The following is a 26,266-nucleotide window of genomic DNA, read 5'->3' on the forward strand; positions in this document are numbered from 1 at the left end:
TCTTTTCCTCGGCAATAAATACACAGAATTTGATAAAAATTAAAATAATAAAATACTACAACGGATAAAAGAATTATATCATCGCGCCTCGTATAAGTAGACGACGTTTGTTTAATTAGGAAAATTAGGATTTTCACAATTTCATTTATTCATTTTAATTAACTCGTTAAATGACGTAGCGATACTGCCGATATAATAATAAATTTATACGTAGACAGTGNCGTCCCCGAAAGCCTGCTGAATCTTGCGAATGGTTTACACTCGGGTATCGCCAAGGTTTTTGGCAAAATTTGATGTAATATCGCTGCTCACACTGTTCAGTCATTTTCCAGCTTAGTGGAATCCGACGAGAGCGCACTACATGACCTCACTCATAGGCCTATTGCCAACGACTGACGCTTCCTGCAGGCGGGAAAAAATTCAGGGCTGTGCATGACTGTCCCCTCCACAACTTCACCGAAGGAGGCCTCTCGCGCATCATTGGTTTACGCGAAAAAAATAAAGGTCCGATACTTTTTGAACAGACCTTGTATTTATCAGCATATAAGATGCACCTCATTTTCAGACAATATTTTTTAGGAAAAAAGCGTATCTTATACACTGGCAAATACGATAATCCACGACAACTTTCCACGCAAATATTGAATAAAACTGACAAAATAGAGAGGTTGCGTCCGACATTTTCATCACAAAAATGTGTAGATAAGTTCGGCACCGCCTTCCTGTAAGCCTAGAAGTTTGACAATGGCATTTGGAACGTCAGTGGAATCATGCTTGATGTTCCAAATGCCATTGTCAAACTTCTAGGCTTACGGGAAGGTGGTGCCGAACGTCTGACGTACACGTTTTTGCGATGAAAATGTCAGCCACAACCTCTCTAATAACTCCAAAAATGTTGCAAATTAAAACTTATTTGACTTTAGGAACTCATTTAAAAGTTCTATTGTATTCTTTTAAAAGCAATTTATACTTTTACTTATCAGTCATTTAACATTTGCACAGTATCAAATAGCAATAAGTTAGAAGGTTTTCAAATAAATACTTTAAAAATAATTTCTCAACACAATCTATACCTAGAACAATTGGCAAATTTTCTAGCAACTCTTACATATATTTTTATAAACAAACAACAACATTACAACCCAATATATTATAAACTACAAGCCAACCAATGCCATTATGTTATCGGGCTAGATAAACTGTTTCATAATTTATTAGTATTATATCCGATATATAGCCCGATAACATGCGGCATGGGTTGGCTCATAGTTTATATATTTTTATATACAAACACACATAATTATGCACCAGAAATTCTGATAGTAGTCTAAGTCATTTTTCATTTGGAGATAAATTTTTTGACAGACTGCTTTCATAATCACCAGCACATATAAAAATTATAAAACTCACAATAAACAATATGTAAACAAAAAAATTAATTTTTAAAATTTTAATTAAAACTTACAAAACATATTGTGATAATATTATCTTTGAATTCATTAAAACTTTTTTTTGGTGGTTTTCCTTCCAACAATCCAACAGAAAGGAAAATAACTAGAATCAAAGGTGGTCCTATTGCCATTTCGCAACCCAATTTTTTGGCAACGGTCGATGTCTTTGCTCCTGGAAATCTGCGATCTAAAAACGAATACCATAGATGACCTAATGGCCCAAAAACCAAGCCACCACCCATCATATTTCCTGAAATAAACAATTTTTTTATATTATTATGTTTTACTTTAAAATATGCAATGATGTATAAATTTAACAACAGAAATCATTACTAAAAACTTCAGTTCTAGACTATAATATTGAATTAAGAACAAATTCAGCTGGATAGATACAATAACAAAAGCAGTCATTATGGATAATAAGGTTAATACAGTCAAAAATATTTATTCTTCAAAAAAGTATCTACTACAATTGAATTTTTTAAGACTTAAATAAACTTTAAATGTCTTAATCTACACTCAAATTTGCATAAATGGAAATATATACATAAAATCTGTCTTGTGGTTGTTATTTAATTCAGAAACAAATTAATAAGTAAAAATCTAAATTTTTCACAAGTATTTTCAATAACATTACAGTATGGATGGTTGGGCTTTTGGAACATATTAATAGAGCAATGAGATTTTTAAATTTATGATATTTTTCATATATAAATTAAAACATATCATCATCTATAGAGATAATATAATACTTAAACAAACTTTAGAAATTACAACCATATTCAGAAAGTTCTTTTTTCAATAAAACTCAAAAGATTTTCCCAGATATTGCGATCTTATACCATATCTGTATTTAGAATTAATCACCCTTTTGTTTTCTGTTTACGGGTATACGTTTATTTCCACCTCTCGGCAGAATTCATGCTTTTTTTTAATTCATTGACACTGAGCATCTGGTAACATAAAAAGAGAAGGACAGGGAAAAATGATGGAGGAATGTCTGCTACTGAAAACAAACTATATATAAAGAAGAGAAAGAAACAAGAAAAAGGAAACAAAGGGAGAACTGGAGAACTCTTGGAAACTATAATTTATCATAATTCAATGCCTTGATTTGCCTTTACTATTATCTCTTTGGTTTTGTGTATTCTAAGTAGAATCCAGTTCAACCATGTTGGTAAAACATTGCTATTAGAAAGGAAGGACTCTATCCAAACTCTAAAATTCATTTGTTAATAATGTCAATATTTACACAGTGTTTAGTAAGCTATTGATTGTCAGTACTATTTTGGTTTGGGCCCGAGATTATAACAACAATTAAAATTTACATACTCATATATATATTTGTATATATTGTAATAGATTTGTAATATATTCCTTTTTTTTTAATGTATTTGTCAATTACAACTTAATAAACATATTCTCCTATTGTGCCTCCATGTACATTGTTTTTATGTTCTTTGTCACAGAGTTGCACTTACACTAGTATCCACCCCACTCTTCTAGCCTCAATTAGTAAGTGCTTTTACACAACATTTAATAAGGGAAGTCTAATGTTCCGTAAAGGTTAGGGTAATTAATTATATGACTTTTTTTTAATCAATATTTATGTTGTTTTCTAAATGAATATTTTCTGGCAGTTGCATCTTAGTTCATATTGAATCCAAATCCTAACTTTGTAGTTAACATCACAAACTAAAATTCTAATAAACATTCCTAAAAAAGACATTATTCAGTATGATAATTGATCAAAAATACATAAAAGTTTTTGATGCTGCTGACAAATTCAAACTGCAAAATTATTTTGCAATCCACAATTGAGTATTTTCTTTCTAAAGAAAAAAAAAAAAAAACAATTGATTTTGTTTAGTCTCCTATTTTCAATTTCAAATGAGCAGCCAATCTTGTAATTTGGCCAAATAAATAAATTACATTTGAAAATGTATAAAGTTTAATATATCATTAGACCAATTTGTTATGACATCCATGCTAATTTAAAGGTTTGATGGATAATTGAAATGAATTCAGAAAACTAATCAGTCGAATCTTTTGGAAAATCTGATTTTAAATAATAACAAAGGCATAGTTTTAAATGTCTCTTATTTTGTAATTAATAACCGTTATAATTTCATACATTAACAAACGCAATACTGTAATAGAAGAATCGGTATATTTATTTACTCAAAATCATTCTCAAATAATCGTTCTAAAGAACAGTAAATAATTTTATAAATAACTAAGATTTTTCTCGTGTACGTCTAAAACAGCCTCGAGCGTAAAGTACGCCCCAACTTAAGACGTTAAAAACGATTTTTTATTCGAAAATGCAAGCACTTTCCACAGCTTACAACTATCCTGGTTGGGCCAATTTGATTTTGAATTATTCAAACGAGACTTTTCGTAGTTTCGTACAGAACAAGAACGCAACGGGAAATTTCGTAAACGCTCCGGTCGCGCGTCCACGGAATGTACGAAAAGTTATTTAATTTTCGAACAAAATTATTTAACACCGTAAAACTGCCGGCGAGTACTTAACACCATAACTACTTTGGCACGAAGCGTATTTCATTTTGTTTTATCACGAATAGTCCTGGGCCAAGCAGTCTCCATTCCCCGAATACCAGGAGTTCGGTCGTGGGTTCGTGCCTTGCTTGAACGGGCCAGCCACATGGAGTTTTTCGGGTTTTCTCCTCGTCCGTAATGCCCAAATAGGGGCCGGTTTCCCTTAAAAAGACTTCCCGGAAGGCATCCTCCTAGGCAGATTGCCCAAGTGTTGCATTGCCATAACTAAACCAAACAAACAGCCTGGCAATTTGATAAAGTGGGAAAGTGATACTTGGGTTCTTTTACCTATATTGTTTAATTATTTTGCAGAACAGTTAATAACAATGTATATGTCATTTTTATTTGATTTAATTGTAAAAATATAATATAATAATTTAAAAACATAGAATGAGACATTTAAATTAAAAACCATTATCTACGAAACTAATTTTAAAAAATAATTCTAACTTGAAAATCATATGTATGACGGAAATTAACTGGTTGCGTCATCTATTGTGATAAAATCATACTACTTTTTAAAAATTAAAATAATTGCAATAAAGCTTGACACAGAACCTCGGGAGATTCAGTGTGAAGCTTTGTGAGATTCAACATTCAATCTTTACTTCCTCCCTCCGACGGCCAAATTTTAAATCACTATAATGCATTTAAAGGATATTTACTGGTTCTCGTCTTATCGAAAGGTTTTTCTTCTCCCAACTTTTTCTCCAAAACTTGCTGAATGGCATCGCCGGCCCCCATAAAGCCGACAGCAATAGCCGTATTAGTCAATAATAAATGGCGTGTGAATAGTTTATTGACTGTTCTCTTTAAATAATTAATCATCGCCATTGTTCTTTACTTTTATTTCCTTTTCGCGACGAATTCACAGACAGGCACTCTACACGTGATTACACATACCCAACCCATAGTCAACAAGTACGATAAGTCTATCGTGCAATAGCGATAACCTATAAGCGATGTTTTTGAAGCTAGATAAAAATGACAAGTTTTAATAAAATAATAACAATTTATTTTTTTCATTATTTTAATTTTTAATATTTTAATTATAAAAATATCAAAATACAATTAATTTAATTTTTAACGCAAACAAGCTGGAATTTTTGCAGATGGCAACACTTATCTGACTGGAAAGTAAAATGGCTGCCCCAGTCACGTTATGATTTTATATTGGATAAACCAAGTTCGATAAAAGGTAAGATACTTTATAAGTCGTTTATATCATAGTAGGTATTAATTTAATTTTTATAAATCTGAATTTAAGTTCGTTCGGGTTTAAATGATTAATTTAGGATTAATAAACAGATTTACGTGTCATTAAGTGTGATGATTTCAATATCTAGCCTTGCATTGACTATTTTGCTGGTAAAAGAGGGTCTTCGATTCTGGGGATGGCAAATCCCACGTCTGGATTTTACATCTTACCGAGTGGAATATATACAGCATTACAATCTTGCGTTTAACACTGTGTTTATCAGTATCAAGTTAGCTCCAAATGTGTTTTTCTTTTTATTTTAGGAATTCTTTTAGAAATGAAGCGCACGTGGACACCCAGGTGTCACATAGTCATTCTACAGGAGGAACTATGTGATCCACTAATATGTATTAGCCTTTCATCTAGCATTTGCAAAAAATCATTTTTGTAAACTATCCTTTTACACCTAAAAAAACCATGGCACCATTACTAAAAGCAGCCTAAAAATAATTCAGGTACTTTCCGGTTAGCAGTGCACCTGTCAATTGATGTGACCCAACTTGCGTGTATTAGGTTGATAATTGGTTCGGAGAGATTTCCCAAATGGGTAGGTTAGGGTTTAGGTTTAGTTTTTTTTAGGTTTACGTTAGAGTTAGCTTGCATCAATTGACTGGCGCCATGCTAACCGATAAGTACCGAAATTCATTCGCTCCTTTTATTAATAAATACAAAGTTTATGAATAGTCCTAAGCACATCTGTTCCCTAGTTGCAGCTTGTTGCTACATATTGTCACATGAAATCAAATTAATTCAGATTCATATAATTCACCATTGCCAATATTTTTAACTTTAAGATAGTTCCTTCCCACTTTGTTAATTGCATATTATTATATGGAAGAATCTCATTTTAACTGATTGCTTGGACTGCCGAAAATTATCTGTTGTTCTGACAATCTACTATATTGTTAATGATGGATTTTTCGCACACCCGGGAAAATATCTGTTATTAAAAAAATTTTCATTTTTCAACCCCTATATACAAGAAATACCAGTACTTGAAATTATTCAGTCTATTGAGATCTCTATTCTATATCCTATAGAAACATTTATGTTTGTAACATATGTGTATATTATGCCGTACATCTGTACGACAAAGCTGACAAAAACTGTACATACTGTAAGCATAAAAAGAGACAAATTATATATTCTCATTAGCACTTTGTTTGACTTTATGATTTGTTAAAAAACTCGTCTGTCTTGATTTCTTTTGGTGCCACTTTTCTGTCTATTGGATATACCACTGCTTGATATTAGTGGTATTGTGTACTGTACAGTACAACCTGTTCATATATGCTTAAACTCGTTGGTAAGATCTTCGCAACTTGGAAATATTCAATTATTTTGGCACTACACTTGGACCGGTGACAGTGTTCACCAGGGGACTCTCCCCAATCATATCATTTGGCTGACTCTGTACAATTCTTCAATTGTACATATCCCAAATGTAACATCATCATCAAACTCTACAAATTTCCAGAAAACCCACATATTAACTAAACATTGAAAAAACATGAAATTTACAATAGATTTGGGGTAGAAAAAAATCTGTTATTCCAAGTAACGGATCCACTGAAACAACATAAAATTACATTGATTTGGCAGGACCTGGAAAAAAATTTATTATTTCGAGAAATCCATTGTTCTGCGATCTGTTAAAACGAGATTCTATTGTATTGTGAAAGTCACAAATAAAGTAAAATAAAGAGAATTGAAAAAATTGTAGACCTATAAATTCCCGTTGTCATCCGTCTGGCTTTCCTTAATCGTGAGAACAGAAATAGATAGATGAAATTCAAGACCAGACATGGAAACATTTGGGGCAAAGAGACCCTGATTGACTATATAGGAACTTTGGGTTTGTACCAGATGTCATGTTATTTCAATTCAAAAATTTTTTTCTGAAATCAGTTAACAGACGATTGGCACGACTCTATTGTTAAAGGAAAAGTATGATGTACAGGGGCAAGATACTACTAATAAAAACACAGTAATCTAAGATTCAAAATCAAATTTTATTGAATTTAACAAGAAACTTTTTATGCATAAAATACTTACTCAATTAATAATAATTATAATAAGAAAAAGAGAAGAGAATTATCATCATCATTTACTATTTTTGTAATTATTGTTAAAAGCACATCATTCAAAAATAAAAAAAATTAAATTTTCTTTCAAAATTAACCAAATTGATCATTGTTTTGGTGATTGCTATCCTAGCCAATTTTTTATTAGATTTGTCACAACAGTTAAACACAGAAGGCATCTTACTCTGTCTTTGTCTAACTGTTGTGACAAAACTAGTAAAAAATTGGATAGAATAGCCAATCACCAAAACAATAATGGATTCTACTAGATACAAAACAAACAATAATAACAAATTGATTATTTTGAACTTTACAATTACATATTTTGTTAATGTTTGTTACATTAAAACAAAAATTTACTTATTACTGCTTGAATGGTAACTTAAAGGAATGCTACACTTACTTTACGTCACTCAGAATAAAAATTCACATCTAAAAGGAATCACAAAACGAACCTTTGATCTGTGCATTTATATATTAGGCCACACACAAAAATCACATCTACAGATTTCTTTCTTATGTGTTCATTTTGGCTTTTAATACACTTAAAATAACTATGTTGTACGATCCAAAAATTCGGGGACTGCAGTAATGTATGACAACAAAAGCATGTACAATAGACCCCCCTATAATGCGTAGATACGTTCCTCGTTATATGAATTTTGCGTTGTAGGAATCCTTAAATACACGAGCCAATCGCAACTCGACACGTGTGAAGTTTAGGGACTACGGCTGTTTGAAAGGTTTTCTTCCATAAAGTTAATCGATTCTAGACTAATTCGACTTAACATTTCCAAAACACACATAATTTTTTTGGGAATAATCCGTATAAACTATGCTATAAACAAAAAATTGTAGGATTACTTACCAAGTGTGCACCGTTTGACGTCACCATTGCTTAAGCTTGTTTTCGTTGTGGAGCAGTGCACCAAACGGCGGCTGCGATTTCTGATGTTATTTTTATGCAAAAACTTTGTTGAACTTTGGAGACATCATTAATAGAAATAATTTTTATGGCCATTGAATAAGAAATGTTTCTTTCACAAGAAATGTTTCTTTCACTGTATTAGACTTACGGTACCTAATTTACATACTGTACAGATGATAGTAAACTCAACTTACTCGCCTAAACTCTCCATAGCGTGGCGCTGGACGGCGGAAAGTATATATATAATTATAATAAAGTTAAAATAAATTAAGGTAATATATAATTATATGTACAGTACCTAATTTATATATAATACTGTACAGACGTTAGTAAATTCAACTTACTCGCCTAAACTCTCCGTAGCATGGCGCTGGACGGCAGAAAGTAGTTCGGCTGCTCGTCCAGGATGACGTTTTACGCGTCCCTTTTAGCGTCTTTATACGAATATTGTCGCAATTTTTTTGCCGCGTTATAGGAATCTCTGTTATAGGAACCCGCGTTATAGGGGGTCTACTGTATTTAAAGTTACAGCGTATGAAATTGATTCTATCAAACCTTTCCTACGTGTTCAGGTTGGTTTTGCCCATGTCACATGATTAAACTGCGAGTGCTATTGTTTTCTTTTGGAGATAGTTACCTTTGTTTTGTGACATAATAAAAATGGAGTTTCAAGAACAGCACTGCAACATTAAATTTTGTCAGCGTTTAGGTAAAACACCTACAGAGACTTTAAAATTGCTAAGAAAGGTGTACGGTGATTTTACCATGGTGAAATGGAAGGTGTACAAATGGCATCGGCGTTTTAAAGAGGGCCAAGAATCCATCGCAGACGACGAACACTCTGGCCGACCTTCGACTTCATGCAAGGAGGAAAATGTTGAGTTGGTCTCTCAATGTGTTTGCAAAGATCATCACCAAACCCTTGAAAAAATTGCTGCGGCTACTCACTTATCAAAGACTAGTTGCCAGTGTATTTTAACGGAAGATCTTAACATGCACCAAGCAAAGGAAAAGTCATGATAAAGGTGTTTTTTGATTCTCAAGGAATTGTTCATTCAGAATTTATTCCCGAAGGCAGAACAGTAAACAAGGAGCATTATCTAGACATTTTATGTCATTTGAGGGAATCCATTCATTGTAAACGGCCACAAATATGGCAAAGTAGAGACTGGTACCTTCTGCATGACAACGCACCAGCACATAGGTCCCAAATGGTCACACAGTTTGTTGCCAAAACTCAAATTAATGTGCTTCCACACCCTGCCTATTCACCCTGTGTGATTTTTATTTGTTTCCATCAATGAAAAAGCATTTGCAGGGACACCATTTTGTGTCATCAGATGAGATGAGAGCAGCATCACAGGAGTCCTTATGGGAGGTTTCAAAAAATGGCTTCCAGCAGTGCTTCCATAAGTTATACGAGCTCTGGCAAAAGTGTATCGTTGCCCAAGGTGATTACTTTAAAGGTGGTTATGTACCGGCAATATAAACTTTTTAAGGTAAGAAATTTAAGCCACATCCCCGAACTTTTGGATCGTACTACGTATATTTTATTACTGTTTTTGAAAAAGACTTTGAGAATCTAATATATCATATTCCTGCAGAATATAAAATACATCTTACTTGTGCATAAATGAATGGAAAATAAAGACAAAAACATTAGTCTACTCAACGGTACATCTAACTTGAAATGATGAACTGATGTGCAAGTTTGCATATTGACAGGTAACAGTGAATTATTTCTAATATAAGCCTTTTACTAAACATAAGTAATTTTGAGATTAAATATAAAATAATAAACTGCTGGACAGAATTATCACATCTGTGCTGTAAATTGAAATTCTATTACTGGAAATGAGCAGTGAACTATATAAACATACTGAAATATCTGACAAAAAATAAAATATTTAAATATGGCATTTAATACAACCATAATATAGAATATAATATTCTTAAAAAGCACATGGTCATAAAATATCATTATTAAAACATTATGACTTCCATATTTTTAGTTCATTTCTTACATTTTACATAATAAAGTTAAATGAGAGCAATATTTAACTGTTTTGTCAATTATTAAAATTTAGTTTTAACAGTGTAAACTAATTTCTTAAAAATCTTAATTTTCTTTTTCAGATAATATATAATGGGGAAAAAGAAGAAAGGAAGTCAAAATTTTAATTCCTCCAAGAATATCTCAAAAAATAGAAAACCAAATCCATTTGAACTGAAAGTAAACAGAGAAAAGCACGATGTTTTAGGGCGTAAAAAACGCAGTCAGATTGGCATACGTGGTGCTTCCAAACGTATGGGTATTCAGAAAAGAAAAAATACTCTTATGAAAGAATATTTATCAAGAAAAAAATGTAACAATTTTTTGGATAGAAGGATTAATAATGAAAATAAAGATATGTCATATAAACCATTCAAGAAATTACGTCTAAAAAAATCTTTGTTTAATCTTAACGATGATGAAGAATTGACTCATCTTGGTCAAAATATATCAGAAATGGAAACACTTGACAAATTTATGGATTCCGATGACGACGACAACGATAAATTACAAGACGATTTTGTTCAAGCAGCTCATTTTGGAGGATTTTTGACCGAAAAGAAAAAAGACGAAGAAGTTAAATCACGTAAAGAATTAATTCAAGAAATCATTGCAGAAAGTAAAAGAAAGAAGTACGAAAAACAAACCGAGCGAGAGAACACAATTGAAATAACTGAAAAATTAGATGCCGATTGGAAGAATTTTCAGCATTTAATATCTAAAATGAAACAAAAAACACCCGAAGAACAAAAAACATTAAACTCTTATGACTTACTTGTGAATGAATTAAAGTTTGATATTAAAGGAAAAGCCTCCGACCCATTAAAAACCTCAGAACAACTAGAACTTGAAAAGAAAAACAAGTTAAGAAAATTAGAAATGGAACGTTTGTCAAGAATGAAAGGATCTCTTCCAGATGATTTTGATAAATCAAAATATTTTTCTGCTGACAGCATCACTACACCATCCTTTAAAAAGCAAAAAATAGGAAGTGTGGAAATAACTTCTCCAGTTGAAGTAAATACAGATGATGTTTCTGAAAATGGAAGTACAGATGAATGTATTAAGAATGTGTCAAATAATAATAATATAGTTATTCCTTTAACATTGAGTGACTTTTTGGAAACAGTATCTGGGAAAGACAATTTATCTTCTGTTTTAAAAGAAATTGTTTCGAATTTAAAGTGCGTCAGTAACTTGAATAAATATGAAATGTTTTTTAAAGTTTTATTGGAATATACTTGTGACATTGCAGATAATGGAAATTTGAATCTACTCGATACCTTAATCCCATATTTATATGAATTAGCAGAATTATCACCAATTGGAATAACAAGACATATTATATCTGTTTTAAAAAGTATTGAAGAGAATTTTCAAGAAGTTTGTGAGAGAAAAACCACTAAATTTGTTAAATTTCCAAAATTTAGTACAATAATATTTTTAAAGCTTTGCGATATACTATATCCAGCTTCTGATTTTTGTCATCCAGTTACGACTCCGGCAACAATTCTTTTAATGAGATTTCTAGGAGAATGTCGCATTAAATCGGTCCAAGAAGTTTTCTACGGACTCTTTGTTTGTAACGTTGCTCTAGAATACGTATCCTTTTCAAAGAGATTTTTACCCGAAGTATTATATTTTCTACTAAAGCTGATATTTTCTACTTCTTCTAAAGAGACATATCCAAATGCATTTAAATTTACAAAATTTGATTTGAATTTATCGAGTTCAATTGTCGACGATATACCAAAATTGAAATTATCAGACGTTAGAAAATTTACAAAAGAAGTTGACGACTGTTTGAAAGTGCAAATAATTAATTCCATAGTTGATCTAACTACAAAATTTTTAACATTATATAGTGAATATCCATCTGGTTTAGAATTGTTTTCTACAATTAAAAATTTTAAACTGTTACAAGACACACAGTATTATCCGGAATATTTAATTAAAAAAATTGAAAGATTAATAACGTTATCTCAATGGACACAAAACAAACAACTTCTAAAACAAAAGAAACAACCTACAAAATGTTTAAGATTCTTAGAACCCAGAATAGAAGATAAATTTGAAGGAAGAAAACAACATAAAGGTAGTAAAAGTAAATTAGAAAAGGAAAAATTAAGATATCAATATAAGAGGGAACTCAAAGGTGCAGTTAAAGAGATAAGAAGTGACAATTACTTTTTAGCAAATCTTAAATTGAACGAAGAATTGGAAAGAGATGCCGAAAGGAAACAGAAAGTTAAAGAACTGTATAGAGAATTAGCAATGCAAGAGAGCGATTTTAAAGCAATTAAAAAGAAAAAGAATCGCTAATTGTGTTAAACGTTGTTAATAAATGTTTTATTAAAATATCTTCAAAAGTCTTTTTATTAAATAATGCAAATCATTTGTAATAAGTCATTTGACAAGATTTTTTTTAAACCTAACCTTTAAAAATAATAGTATCATAGAGGACAATATGCACATAATGTTTTACAAGTTACATTGCAAACAAAATTTTAGCAATTTTTAATACAGTTGACTATTGATAACTGTTTCTTTTTACGTAAATAACTTACAACCAATGAATTCCTTACAACTAAATATTTAACAAACCTAATATGTCGAATGTGAGGAAACAATTCCTGATCGTGTGACTGATAAATTTTAGTTCTTATTACTCATTTTGACAAAGTAAAATAGTTATATTTTAATATTAATGCTTAGACATATATAATGGTTTTAAGTAATGATGTGTTTTACAACTCGATCCCGGGTCCCGCAGTGGTAGGATCTAACCATTCGTCCGTCTACCTCGATCGGAACCTCGTAGATGTCAATAAAATAATTCTATATCGAAATCTTTCGATGGAAACCGGACGGGTCGAAAAGATGAATTTTTGGGAGACGATCCGTCCATTCGGCCGCCCTATTAAGAGCTGGGTAAACCCATAATGGGCTTGCTAAAAGGCTCTCAGTGCAGAAAGTTTTTTAAAAAAATAATACTGTATATATCGAGTTGTGAGAAAAGACAAATTTATAACTCAAAGCGTGGTCTTTTAACCTCCCTCGCGGGGTGAATTTCCAAAAATCCCTTCTTAGTGTATATTCTTATGGCGTATTCTATGTACGAATTTCAACTTTCCTCTTAACAGTTTGGGCTCTGCCCTTATCATCCCATCTCGATTATATTTTATGATTCTATTATCAAAATGTTTGCATAATAGAAAAGTCATTTTATGGGAAGTCTGAATAGAAATGATAAAGGGTTTATTTACCAAAAGGGGAAATCGCGAATTTTAAATTTAAGAAAAGCTTTCGAAAATAAAGTTCAATTCATTGAGGGTAATTTTTCTTTATTCGACTAATTAATTCTTTTAATTTAATCATTGTCCAGAAAAGGTTTTCTATTAGAAGATATTGGATAAAGATTATTTGTCATAAATTAAGAATAAAAATATAAAACTATGCTGTCGTCTAAAGTTTTACACGTGTAACAAACATCGAGTTCAATTAAAATTACAGGTTTTATTTCACTTTAAAGAAGAAATAATAAATTTCTATTAATGTTGACGATAAACTGGAAAAAAACTCCAAAAAATTTTTTAAACAAATGCAAAGAAATTGTATACGTAAATAAAATTGTTTTTTTAATAAAAAAACGAAAAAATTTCTAATCTTCGTATTCACTAGTTTCTCTTTCAGAATCGGTTGCAGATAGAATCCGGATAGCGGGAAATTCTTGAACTGGTGACCGAATAAGGTTGCATTGTATTCCTACATCTCTTCTCGATTGAGCTAGCAAAACTTTTTAAAGCAAAAATAAAGTTAATATCATTATTTTTGAATTAAAAAAAAAGAAGGAAAAAAAGAACATTACCTTTGTTTAGTTCATTTTCAACATCCATCATAATATTTTCGGCTCCGCAAACGAATTCTTCCATATATTCTTCATTTACGTCTAGTTCTTTATTAACTTCGTCCATAATTTCTTCAATTATCGTATTGTCATCTACATTATCGGAAATCATTTTATTGGGTGATGCGGAGTGCAACTTATTTTCCAATTCTTGTAATCTCTTAACGATGCGTTTTACTTTTCTAGCAGCGGATAATCTCGATTTCTTAAGATTTTGAAGTTTCTTTTCCTTGTCTTCCTCCGACAACTTACTAAAACTGTATTTAGAATCTGCAGCCGTTCTTTTAGAGTCGGAACTCTCTCCTTCGATCGCTCTTCTCTTATGCCAAGCCCTAACATTAGTCAAGCATTTCGAACATTTCGGGCACATCTTGTAGACTTGTCTCTGCCAGGCTTTCGGTGGTAGACTTTGCCTTTTAGTATTTTCTCGCTTATACCAAACGTAACAGTCTTTAGAATGATATCTAACAAAGGGAATCTGTTTCAGAACGAGATTTGGATAGTTACCGACTTCGTCTCGAGATATTCCAGGACAGAATAAATATTCCGAAGATAATTCGCAAATCAATTCTCGTAGTTTTTCGACGTTTTCTGTTACTAAACTTTTTACTTCCTCGTCAAAAATGTAAAGTTTAGCTTCTCCCGTCCAACTAATTACCACTTTACCCGGTAAAATGGGTCTAGTTAAGTCTTCGGGAGGAAAGTAAACATCGTGCACATTCTGAATGATAGCGTAATGGTGTACAAGTTTATCATCTGAAAAAGAAAAGAAGAAAAGTATAATAATCTGAAGGAAAAATTAGTTAATTTCTTTTACGTAATTTTAACCTTTTTGCTCCTGCACTTCGGGTGATTTTGATCTTCTGCCTTTTTTCCTTTCGATAGGTTTTGCAGGCGGTCCTACGATGTTGCAACAAACACCGCTTAACTGTTGGCATACGAATTGAACGGCAGATAATAAATTAGAAGACAAAGTAACTTCCATTGTTAAAACAATAATAATCGGAGATGGGCTAAACTTCTTTAGAATTTATCTTCTTTGCCCAAAAAACAAAGCTCAATTCGTTAATTCGACTCGTTCTTGGGCTAAATGAATTATAGAGGCGACGTGCCAATGACGTAAAACGAAATGTTAACAGTTAATATGCAAATTAACGTTTTTTTTTTAAATAATAAAATAATATAAACAGTTTAAATCTTTAATTTTTTTTTGTTTCTAAAATGAATTTAAAATTCAAACGGAAATAAAATGATCAAAATATAGAAGAGTAAGAAATTATTTAAGTCACTGTTCATTTTACTTCGATATTTATAGGATCGAAAAGATCGTGTTTTCGGATTTATGTTCGGAACAAAAATTAATAAAAATAAAACAATACTGTATTATCAAATTTTCTTCATTTATCTGTTTATTCATTAATGCAATATACAATATTATAAACTGTTTGAATATGACCATGCTCGTACAAAAAATCTATTAATACAGTAATGCCTTTTGTCAGACTGTGTCGATGGTCAGTGAGAATGTTTTTATACAATGAAAAAGTTCTCTTGGCCTCGAACGTAGTCACAGTATAGTATTTCAACGAATGTACATTAGTAAACTCTACATCTTCGGAGATCTCCAACGAAACAGCTAATAACCTGGCGAAGGGCAGAAAAACCACTGTTCTTCTTCAAAAGAGCCGCCTGCTTCGTGCGAAGTTTGCCTTCATATAAAGCGGGAAGGTTTTGCATAGAATCTTCTAATGTTTGAAAAGTTTTTAGAGATTCTTTAAGTGACAACCCTCTCGCTTTGGAAAAGGGTGGCAAAGGAATATCTGGCAGACGCTCACGATGTATAGCAGTTCGTATTATGTCTTTGCAAGTAGTTTCTCGCCGGAACAAATGAGGGCGTTTACATTTTAAAAATGTAAACGAACTTGTTCGGCCAGAAGATGTAAAGCGTGATTCAGGCTATATAAAAAGTTCTCGTCATGCTTACAGACTGCAGTCTTCTGTAAGCACAACGTAACTTTATTTATACGACAACATTACACATTCCCGAATAACTCTCGCTATTGCTTCTGTATTCGTCCTCTCCAGAAATTTACATAAAAGATGCCAAATTTTAGCGTAGTCTTTTCTGTCAAGTTTTCGTACTACCATTAAAGCAACATATCGTCCGCACGCGTCTATAGTTTCATCTACAGCAAACCGTATAGCATTGTTACTAATTTCTTTGCTGATTTCTTCAAGCGCACAAATTCATTTTGATATCGATTTGACCTCGCAAAATACTTTTGAGCTATCCACTGTAAAGTCTCACCCGGCTAACTTCGCTTCCCTCACCCACTTCAGCAGAAGTTGAAGCACAGAACTTTTATGCTTATCCATTAAATTTAAATATAAAACCTGCTGGCTAGAGGCACCACAATATAGTGCAGCAAACTAGTTTTAAATTCGTTGTCATTGATTGTCTATATCATTTTTTCGAATATATAAAATAATAAGTTTAAAAATGATTTTTTTAAATAGAAAATGAAATACAGTAGATCCCCCTATAAAACCGTTTCCTATAGTTATGATTCCTATAAAAATTGTGGCATTATCCGTAAACAACGGTAAAAATAACTCCTATAATACGTAAAACGTCATCGGGCAGCCGAACTACTTACCCGCCGTCCGTAGCGCCACGCTACGGNTCGGTTCTTCCGCTTTTACATTTCTTGGAAACTCATTGTATCGTATTGGTTGTTTCGTTGTATGATCCTTATAATTTTCGTAATTTGCTGCAGAATCCTGATTATTTAAGTTATCGGGATTTTTGCTGTTAGAGTAAGTCGCATCGTCCGACTCTTCATTTTTGTTGTATGTTCTTTCATTATGATACTTTTCAGAATTAGCATTATCAGGATCGTTGCTTTTGTAATTCTGGTTATAGTCTGGAGATATGTTTTTAGCATCGCTATCGTAAAAACTTGTTTCTGGATTACCAGTTTTATATTTTTCAGAATTATTTTCATTGTGTCTACTGTGTTCAGCAGAATCTCGATAATCTTTATGATTTTCGTTCGGTTTTCTAAAATTTTCACTCGGTCTCCAATATTTTGTATTTTCGTTTTGATAGTCAATTGAGTGTTGATTTCTCGATCCATCGGGACTACTATATACATTAGGTCTTTGCGGAATATCCGGTCTCTGTGGTCTTTCCCCGTTTAAATTATGATTATTTACAGAAATAACTTTCGAGTATGGATAAGAATCTGATTCCGGATATCGGGGAGTATTTTGTGAGTAAACGTATCTATTAGGTTGAGGATATCTCGGAGAATATCTTTCGCGATGGAAATAATCGTAATCATCGTCGTCTTCGTCATCTTCGTCTTCTCCATAATAATTATTCGGATGATTGAGATATCGCTGACGATAATCGTTGTATCCGTAACTTCTTTCGGTGGGTGCCGCTTCTCGGTAAATCGGTGGGTCGCTATAATCGCCAGGATGATAAGATTTTGATCCCGCTTTGCGAGGATGATGAGTTGGATTGTTTCTCGCGTTTTCTTCGTAATTAGAATTTCTGTGCCGAGGCTCGTTAATTCTGTGATTGTTAGTTGGATGTATAACGCGTTGTTCTTTAGGTTCTGGTTTATGAGTCGAAATATTTTCAACGTTCGATTTAACTGTTGATGCTTTTACGTTTTGCTCTTTCGTAGCTAATTGTTTGTTGGAATCTTTTAGATATTGAATTCGCGTATCTTTCTGCGAAGGTGATTTAGCTTGTATTATAGGAATTTCTGAATCTGGATTCATAGGCACTCTATAAGCTTCCGGTAAATAAATGGAACCATCGTTTCCAAAGGCATCTTCTTCGTTGACAGAAGCCGAACCTGTTGGTAAATAATATCTCACAACAAAAGTGTTTATCGACGAAGGTGGTAAGTACAGAGTTTGTATTTGCCTTCTTGAGCGATGTAAGGGTTTTTCTAAAATTTTTCTTAAATTTAATAACTTATTATTTATGTGATAATACTTTTTTGAGTTTTTGCATAATTTTCGATCGCCGTCTACACACCGAATTAGTTTCTGATTAAACCATAGATTATGCGCACAGGTTAATTTTAATTTTCGATTTAGTTGGCAAAGATAAAACGAGCTGCAATTACTAGAAATATCTGCAAAGAAACCTTGTTTCCCTCTGCAGTTAAACTTATCTGGTGTCGATATCTACGAAAAATAAAATAACGATTAAAAATGTTTAGAAAATTCCTATAGAATATTAAAATAAATTTATACACGGTATTTAATATAATTTAAAATTGATAAAGGATAAATAATTCAAAAGGTATAAAAAATAATTAAATTTTGGTCTGTTATAAATAAATTAAAATAAGTATTTATTAAATAAACTCAATAGGAAAAAGGTGTAAAAAAATATACATTCGTTTACTACATATAATTATTAAATATTTAAAAAGTCTTTTTATTTTTAAAATCGAAAAAGCATCCTTATTTATCCAATTAAAAAAAATAGTTATTTTATATAATATAATTAAAATTTCTTATTACATTTATTTAACGTGTAGGCCTACTGTTTTTATTAAATCTTCCATAAAAGAATGTTTGAATTTTAAACAATTTCTACAGCCTATCTTATATTTAAAATAAAATACCTGTATTAATTACCAAACGTAATAAATATTAATTACCTTCGAACTTATATTTAATTCTATAAAAATAAATATATTCTATATATACATTTAAATCTTTAATCTGATTGTTTAAGCTATATAAAAAATACTATAATTATTTAATTCTAATTTTAAATTTCAAACCGTATTTATTAGTGTATTAGACATAAAAATAGACCCTAATTTTTGTTTCGAAGAGCTTAAAATAGCCGTTTCTTTACGTGATTTTGACGAATCATACAATAATTGATTCATATTTTAAAAAACTTTTTTAACATGATTTTCCTTTGTGAAAATTTCATTGGAACATTTCATTATGAATAACTTTTTGTGGTAATATAAAAAAATAGAATATTTATAAGAAGAAAAATGTTTAGTTTCATATCCTTATATATATATATCAGAGAATACTTATGTTAACATTTACATGGTGTGTTAGTCTAACGTTTCCTATAACTCGCGTGTATTAAAAAAGAAATCGGTCAGTACGTTCCCTATTTAAAATAATTACGTGTTTCTATGAAATTAGATACAATGGATAATTTCTTTCGTGTTATCTGAAAGAAAGGAACAAACGTGACACTCGTGGACCATCTCCATTTCTGATGCATTTGTGACTTTATGGGACAGAATTCTTTTCGGTTTGAGTGATTTTGTATTCATAAAAAAAAGTATATTGTTATTAACAATTGTGTGTGTTTGTTTAATACTTCTATACTTAAATAATTACTAGAAAATATTTAAATAAACCGGGATAGATGAGATAGGAAGAAGTTACTTTTGTTAAGTAATTTCCTCATACCTTTTTAAACAGAACAGGTTAATGTTTATTCTTTACTCGTAAAATGGAGTAACTGTCAAGTTGCACGTATTTTTATAATAATAATAATGGTACAGATACGTTTAACTTATTATTTAATAAAAATGATTTTATTCTTTACCTGTCGAGCACCATTATTCAAACTGTTTACAGAACACCAAATAACTACAATAGAAAATAAGATAACATTAAATACTTAGATTATATTATACTTAGAATAAATAATATAATATAATATGTTACCTGCAAAACAGAAGCATGACAGATAAATTCCTTGCGCGTACATTTCTGAAGGTGTTGTCACTCCATAACCTCTAACAAATGTTTGTTCATCAGATTGTTATGAATCTTCACTGTTAAAACACGCAGTTCATTAATTAAGTTTAATAAATTTTACACAATAGACAATATTAGAACAATTGTCTGATAATCAGTCTTAAGGTATTAAGATCCACGCGACTAATAAATGATTGCCGTTTTCCTACTCTTTGTTCTTTCTTTTTTCGATTTTAAATGTTGAGTAATTTGAAATTTTATCGGCACGTTATCCTACGAATAGAGTTTCAAAACAGAACCAACCGGAAATACTTTTTTTTTTAACAGGAAAATAACTTTACTAGGTCAATGTTCTATAATACGCATTTACAACTATACATATTTCATAGGTAATACTTAGATAATCTATTCAATAGCGAATGGGAGGCAATTAAGACGTGGATTATTTTAATTGGTAATAATACCTTTAACTATTATAATGGAGATATCATCTAACGATATAGACTTCCTTATTTATAATTACGAATATTTTTGACAGGCGAAATTTCAACCGTTCTTAAACGAATTCTTACGTAAAATCGTTAAGAGCTTTTGCATTTATTCACGAGAAAGGTCTAACGAAATTGCATAAGAATTCGTTTAAGGACACTTTTTACTATTTAGGTTATTTAAAAAAAGGTGTAATTATTTCACAGTTATTGACATTCAACGGTGTAACCAAAATTGGGTTTACACGCATAAATATTACAACCGCAGGCCTATTTATTTTCTTTCTCGATATATACATTCAGTATTACATCATATCTGATAGAAAATAGGTTGCGGAAGAAGTGAATTTACTCATTCTTTAAATTTCTCTAATTTAGAGTTGTTTATAAAATTCTAAGATTTTAGCTAAAGATTAAGATGAATTCTAGCGTAACGTTTCGATAATATGAATATTGACTTTAAAATATTCGTATTACTATAATACAGCTAATTCAATAAAGTATATTATATTACGGACAGTAATTTAATAATTTTTGACTGCAAAATTTGCGTATTAGAGACGTTTTGAATAATAGATCGAAATTAGTTCTGCTACAACATCCATCACTTTTCTAAGAAACTCGCTTTAAAATCGAAGATTGAAAGTAAATTGCAGAACATCAACCAAATATAGCCATTGAGCTGGTTTAGAACTTCTTTTGTTCTGTAACATTTGCTATGCGGGACACTTATAAAGATAGGATGTAACAGAGGAAAATAGACTTAAGTGCAAACTATAATGGGATTTAATGCATTCATTTCAGCTTTTTAAACTTTTAAAAAATATATAAAAAGTCATAAATTTGTAATTGTTATTTATTAAACTAGATTAATTGATATCTATACTCTGCTTACTTTAACTTATCAATAGATAATAAATGAGTTGTTGATGTACTGTACCATTCACATATGTAATAAGATTGTTCTTATTATATTTTATAATAGTATTTGGAGGTCAATAACTGTAGAATTGCATTATATATGCTCTTCTTCCTCCGTAATAATCGTATTATATTCGACACGAATTTCTTGGAGAGGAAATTTAGATAATTTTGTTCGCGTGAAAATTCAAACGTTGGTAGAAAAAACACCGAGAAAAATATAATGCCAAAAAGAGAAAACGTTATAAAAACCACTCCCTAATATTAAACTCAACGATCTCCACCCATATTAAAGCAAGAGTAAGTAAAACAATAAATAAAAATTGGCTCATTAAACTCGTTTTAAAATTAATTCCATTGTAAGGAAAGTTGTAAATTTTTCTTTACACAATAAAAGGTCATAACTCGAATAAAATACAGTAGAAGTTCTTCAAAATTGTTATATTGGATAAAATGAAACATTGTCAAAACGAATTTACATGAGAATTAAAAATTAACGGGATTTTTAGCCAATTAGACAAACATTCTTCCGTTAATTTAGGTAATTAAATCATCGAATAGGTCCTTAAGTTTTCTCTTCTTTATTAGTAACAAATGACTGACAGTTTCGGTTGGTTTTAAGCGAGTTAACAAAAACTCAATGAGTGATATCCGAATCAATTTAACAGGAACTTTACTTCAATTAACTAACTAGAGCATTCGAAATATACAATTCCGATTGACGGCAATTTCTCCATTTGACTGTGACTTTGTTAAATAGGGTAATTTTCTTTGTAAAACCGACAGATCATATTTAAAAAAAAAAGGAAATAAACTGGCTATTAAATTAGTCACCCGAAATCGATTTTATCAGTAAGACAATTATACCAAACAAAGTGTCGAAATTTATTGTAAAATTAGATTCAATTAGTAAATACGATAGAAAAAATCCTAAATTTACTTACGTGTTATCTTTAATTGTGTAATAAAATCTGATTTTAATATAGATACAAACGCAATAAAATAGTCAAAGACTGTATATTAAATTTAAACAATAAATTAGAAGAAGTTCTATCGATTTTTAATGTTTCGAAAGGATAGAAAAGTAAATTTGTCTTACCTTTCCAACTTTATCCATCTAATACAGTGAAGTTCTGACATCAACTAAGATACAGTCATGCATAAACTGTGCCAAGTCCTGACTGGATACAACTTACACCTATTTTCCTATTCGCTTAACGTTCAAACTATGGACTTATTTACCGGTTTTGTTCGATGTCTTCGGCTATTTCGGACTTAAAACATAAGGAAGAAAACGTGTTAGTGTAATAATTACCGATATTTCGATTTGATAAATGAATAAAATGTCTTCCAACGTAATAACGTTTTTCGATATTTCTAGTTCGTGTTCTTTAAATAAATGTATGCTTTTACCGAAGGGGCTGATGAAAACAACTTTTTTACAATATATTTTACATTAGCGTGTGAACGGATATCTATTTAAAGTTCATCCAGTCACACACAAGCAACTCTGATGATCACTCGGTTTGCTTTTTATCAATTGCCATTTAATTTAAAACAAGTTTTCGACAGTAATTGAATTAAAAAAAAAAGAAATAATGCTTTATTACCTTCTATAAATGTATCTTATGCAGTTAAATATTTAATTTTCATTTTTCTTTATAGTTAATTTCTTTTATACTAATTGGATTAGTTTTTATTTTGATAAGATAGGAAGAACAAACAAGATTTTATTTATTAAATGTACTATATTTTGTAAACTACTTCCTTTATTAAAAGAAATTATTTACAAAGATTTGTGCTCTAATTTTCTTATTCTAGGCATCCCGATTATGCTTCTAACAGTTTGGCACGCTACTCTCTTGCTTTATTCTTCGATTCATCGTGCTCCATTTATTTAATAAAGATTTATGCGTAAAAGATGGGACAAATCAATAAAATTCGATGCGATTTAGTTTATTTTAAAATAACATATTCTATAAAATGTTATATTTAGGGGGAGGGAAAGCTAAGGTTCGATCGGTAAGGTTGTATCGTCGTTCTAATAAAACATTGTATAATTAAATTTAAAAATATTTAATGTTGCTTAGCATTTTAGCCATTTAAGTCTGCTCTTTTTGAAAGAGTAGACTTATAACCGAATCTTCATTTTTATAAAAATATCAAAGGAGATGTTTAAAAGAGAATTAAAATTTTATAATAAGAGCTCTCTTTATCTCTTTATCATATGTTTTAAAAGATAAAGTTAAAATTTGAATATACTACAATTAAATTTTAGAAAATTTTAGGTTATAAAACAGTTGAAAAGATCTGATGTGTGACTTTAACAACCCGTTTTAATAAAGATAGATTAACTAGATTTATAAGTATGCTCCATATTTCTTATAGCTATTGTTATACAAACGTTATCATTAACATTCTATCGAGGACATAAAAGAAGAGTTGGTATACAATGTAACAGAATTCTTTATGTTAGATCAATTTTTGTAGTGTTTATAATGTTTAGTTTATTATCTATTATTATCTATAATTAAGACATAAAGAAATAGATTTATATTAAAAAGGGAAAACTGAACTAGAAGATAATAAGAAAACTATTCTAAATCATTATCAATGCGATTAATTTTTATTAGTCGCATTGTTCAAGATCATTAACAATAAAAATTGACCATCTTCTTATGATTTTATCAGCCGTAATTTATAGATAATTCAAAATTGACAATAAATTTGATTAAAAATTCTTCTTTAGGACCATGTTTATTTAAAACTTTTCTGACGTTATTAACCCGTAACCAATAAATTAAAACAGTAACCCAAATTTTGTCATTTTAGTAGTGGTTTTCGAACAGCGGGTCGCTACCCCCAAGAGACTAGTGTAAAAGTTTTAGTGACTCGTGACCTATCAATTTTTGTACTATATAAAAATTGATAGGTCATGTAAAACTGATTGACAATTCTAGTTTATTATTTCATTACGTAATAAAAAACAATTTAATAATTAATACTGGGATGTATCAGGGATGCTCAACTGGCGAAAAATTCCTGCAGTTATAACTCGAAATTATTTATTATTAATTGAAAATATAATATTTGTAATTTAAATTATGTTAATCTACTTAATAAAAATGGTATTCATTTATTCACGTTTTATAATGAAACGGAATAATTCAAATTAAAATATATTTGATAAATTATTATCCCAATAAGTAACTTAGTCGGTAGCAAAAGCTGTAAATATGGGTCAAAATGTTAAATATTCTACATCTTAGATCGGTTTTTGAATGAATACGGTTTTTAATAGGCTTTTATCACTTTTTTTTTAATCATCTTTTACCTAAATAAATTCTTCTTAAAGAATAAGGCTTTTGTTCAGTGCGTATTATCCTACGGGCAAAAGGGGCAATTGTCCGAGGTCCCACCAACAGGGGACCCCAAACCGATCTTTTATAAGAAAATATTACCCCAAAAAACTTTTCCCGGAGAAAAACGTCAACAATTAATACTGTAAGTGGGATTCCCTAATTTAAATTTGCCTGGGTGCCCGTAAAACTATAACGAGCCACTGTTTCGATTTTACCTATTCTTCTCGGATCTGATCGGAAATGATTCGATCAAAACGAGTGAGAGATCGATCCGAAGTTTCTAGAAAAATACTAAAAAATATGAAGACGTGGATTTCTTACGATGTTGCCCATCTTACAATAATGTCATACAGTCAATATACTATATATTTTAAAACATGTCAGGATATTACTTTATTAGAGGTTAACTTATGAGTTTTTTGTAAAGTTTTTATATCAGTTTTCAACAAAATATCAAAGTAAAATGATTTAATTTAAGTTTATTAAGTAATTGTTAGATTCAATGCGTATATCGAAACCAGTATTGTTAATTACTGTGTACTAATTAGACCTGCACGTGTCATCAAACTTCAAATTATCCATTTATTACAGCAATTGAAGTTTGTTATTTTGGAGAATAAAATTCCTATTAAATTGTTACTGACCATAAATGAAGTACTTTGTTACTTTTTCCCTATGATCATTACACATCGTAAAACTTTATTGCGTTTTGTTTGAGTTATCCACGTAATATTAAAAACCGCGATTTGATCCATTCTTTTGTTTGATGTATAAATACAATTTTTAAATTTAAATCTGGAACATCGCGATTCGCCGATATCTCGTATATCTAGAGGATAAAATTCAATTGAGGAATAAAGTTTTAATTTATCGTGTAAGCTATATATATATATATATATATATATATCAAATCTGACATATCTAAAAGTATTAAAAGTTCTTAGAGATGACATTTAAACGTCTATCTTCGGTGTATTTCCTCNATCCTGAAGTTTACATCGGTGAACATCGATTGCAAAGTTTTTTAATCATTTAGATCAATGTCAATTGATGTAAGCTATATATATATATATATATAGGCTGAGCAGCCTAATAAGTACTTTACTGCTTAATTTATTAAATTGAGGAATAAAGTTTTAATTTATCGTGTAAGCTATATATATATATATATATCAAATCTGACATATCTAAAAGTATTAAAAGTTCTTAGAGATGACATTTAAACGTCTATCTTCGGTGTATTTCCTCGTAGGAGGCCATGCTTACCGTAGCAATACTTAATGCTTATATTAGAAACAATGCGTTATTTGTTCGTAGGAAACAATATATTGTTAATACAATTAAAAATTAATGCTATAATTAGATGGAATTATATTAAGAAAAAGAAAAGAAAAAAAAATTGAAATTAGGATGATCACTAAGAAAATATTATTGTTGTGTCTGTACCACACCCCGATTTACTTGAATTTCTATAAATGGAACACCA

At 30.5% G+C, this 26,266-nt stretch overlaps 4 protein-coding genes across 5 annotated transcripts; 1 reads left to right on the plus strand and 3 right to left on the minus strand.

The window, feature by feature from the left end:
- Positions 1 to 1,450: 1,450 nt before the first annotated feature.
- On the minus strand, positions 1,451 to 4,847 carry LOC111632450 (mpv17-like protein 2). The gene is made up of 2 exons (XM_023376865.1): positions 4,679 to 4,847; positions 1,451 to 1,701 (listed from the first exon to the last, which is right to left on the minus strand). The coding sequence occupies exons 1-2, from the start codon at positions 4,845 to 4,847 to the stop codon at positions 1,451 to 1,453; spliced, it is 420 nt and encodes a 139-aa protein (XP_023232633.1).
- A 302-nt stretch (positions 4,848 to 5,149) lies between these two features.
- On the plus strand, positions 5,150 to 12,708 carry LOC111632453 (nucleolar protein 14-like). 2 transcript variants are annotated; one of them, XM_023376870.1, is made up of 3 exons: positions 5,189 to 5,211; positions 9,888 to 10,008; positions 10,420 to 12,708. In XM_023376870.1, exon 3 carries the CDS (start codon positions 10,430 to 10,432, stop codon positions 12,656 to 12,658), a length of 2,229 nt encoding a protein of 742 aa, XP_023232638.1. In that variant the 5' UTR covers positions 5,189 to 5,211; positions 9,888 to 10,008; positions 10,420 to 10,429; the 3' UTR covers positions 12,659 to 12,708. The 2 variants fall into 2 exon arrangements, with proteins under 2 accessions (XP_023232637.1, XP_023232638.1); XM_023376869.1 differs by lacking the exon at positions 9,888 to 10,008 and having other exon boundaries at positions 5,150 to 5,211.
- Positions 12,709 to 13,659: 951 nt separating this feature from the next.
- LOC111632452 lies at positions 13,660 to 15,336 on the minus strand. Its single transcript, XM_023376868.1, has 3 exons — positions 15,072 to 15,336; positions 14,205 to 14,999; positions 13,660 to 14,131 (listed from the first exon to the last, which is right to left on the minus strand). Exons 1-3 carry the CDS (start codon positions 15,226 to 15,228, stop codon positions 13,998 to 14,000), a joined length of 1,086 nt encoding a protein of 361 aa, XP_023232636.1. The 5' UTR covers positions 15,229 to 15,336; the 3' UTR covers positions 13,660 to 13,997.
- An 811-nt stretch (positions 15,337 to 16,147) lies between these two features.
- Positions 16,148 to 22,687, minus strand: LOC111632451 (GATA zinc finger domain-containing protein 14-like). Its single transcript, XM_023376867.1, has 5 exons — positions 22,518 to 22,687; positions 19,977 to 20,086; positions 19,855 to 19,898; positions 16,947 to 18,449; positions 16,148 to 16,240 (listed from the first exon to the last, which is right to left on the minus strand). Exons 2-5 carry the CDS (start codon positions 20,017 to 20,019, stop codon positions 16,148 to 16,150), a joined length of 1,683 nt encoding a protein of 560 aa, XP_023232635.1. The 5' UTR covers positions 20,020 to 20,086; positions 22,518 to 22,687.
- Positions 22,688 to 26,266: the final 3,579 nt, after the last annotated feature.

The sequence above is a fragment of the Centruroides sculpturatus genome, unplaced genomic scaffold (assembly GCF_000671375.1).
Source record: "Centruroides sculpturatus isolate CEXI.00-Female unplaced genomic scaffold, Cexi_2.0 scaffold799, whole genome shotgun sequence".
Lineage (NCBI taxonomy): Eukaryota > Metazoa > Arthropoda > Arachnida > Scorpiones > Buthidae > Centruroides > Centruroides sculpturatus.

Coding starts and splice junctions, on each gene's coding strand:
- LOC111632452 (XM_023376868.1), bottom strand. CDS start 15,228: ATGGAAGTTACTTTGTCTTCTAATTTATTATCTGCCGTTCAATTCGTA. Junction 15,000..15,071: donor CGAAGTGCAGGAGCAAAAAG/GTTAAAATTACG, acceptor TTTCTTTTTCAG/ATGATAAACTTGTACACCAT. Junction 14,132..14,204: donor TGAAAATGAACTAAACAAAG/GTAATGTTCTTT, acceptor TGCTTTAAAAAG/TTTTGCTAGCTCAATCGAGA.
- LOC111632451 (XM_023376867.1), bottom strand. CDS start 20,019: ATGTACGCGCAAGGAATTTATCTGTCATGCTTCTGTTTTGCAG. Junction 19,899..19,976: donor GTCATGCTTCTGTTTTGCAG/GTAACATATTAT, acceptor TTTCTATTGTAG/TTATTTGGTGTTCTGTAAAC. Junction 18,450..19,854: donor TGAATAATGGTGCTCGACAG/GTAAAGAATAAA, acceptor TATTTTTCGTAG/ATATCGACACCAGATAAGTT.
- LOC111632453 (XM_023376869.1), top strand. CDS start 10,430: ATGGGGAAAAAGAAGAAAGGAAGTCAAAATTTTAATTCCTCCAAGAAT.
- LOC111632450 (XM_023376865.1), bottom strand. CDS start 4,847: ATGGCGATGATTAATTATTTAAAGAGAACAGTCAATAAACTATTCACA. Junction 1,702..4,678: donor TTTCGATAAGACGAGAACCA/GTAAATATCCTT, acceptor TGTTTATTTCAG/GAAATATGATGGGTGGTGGC.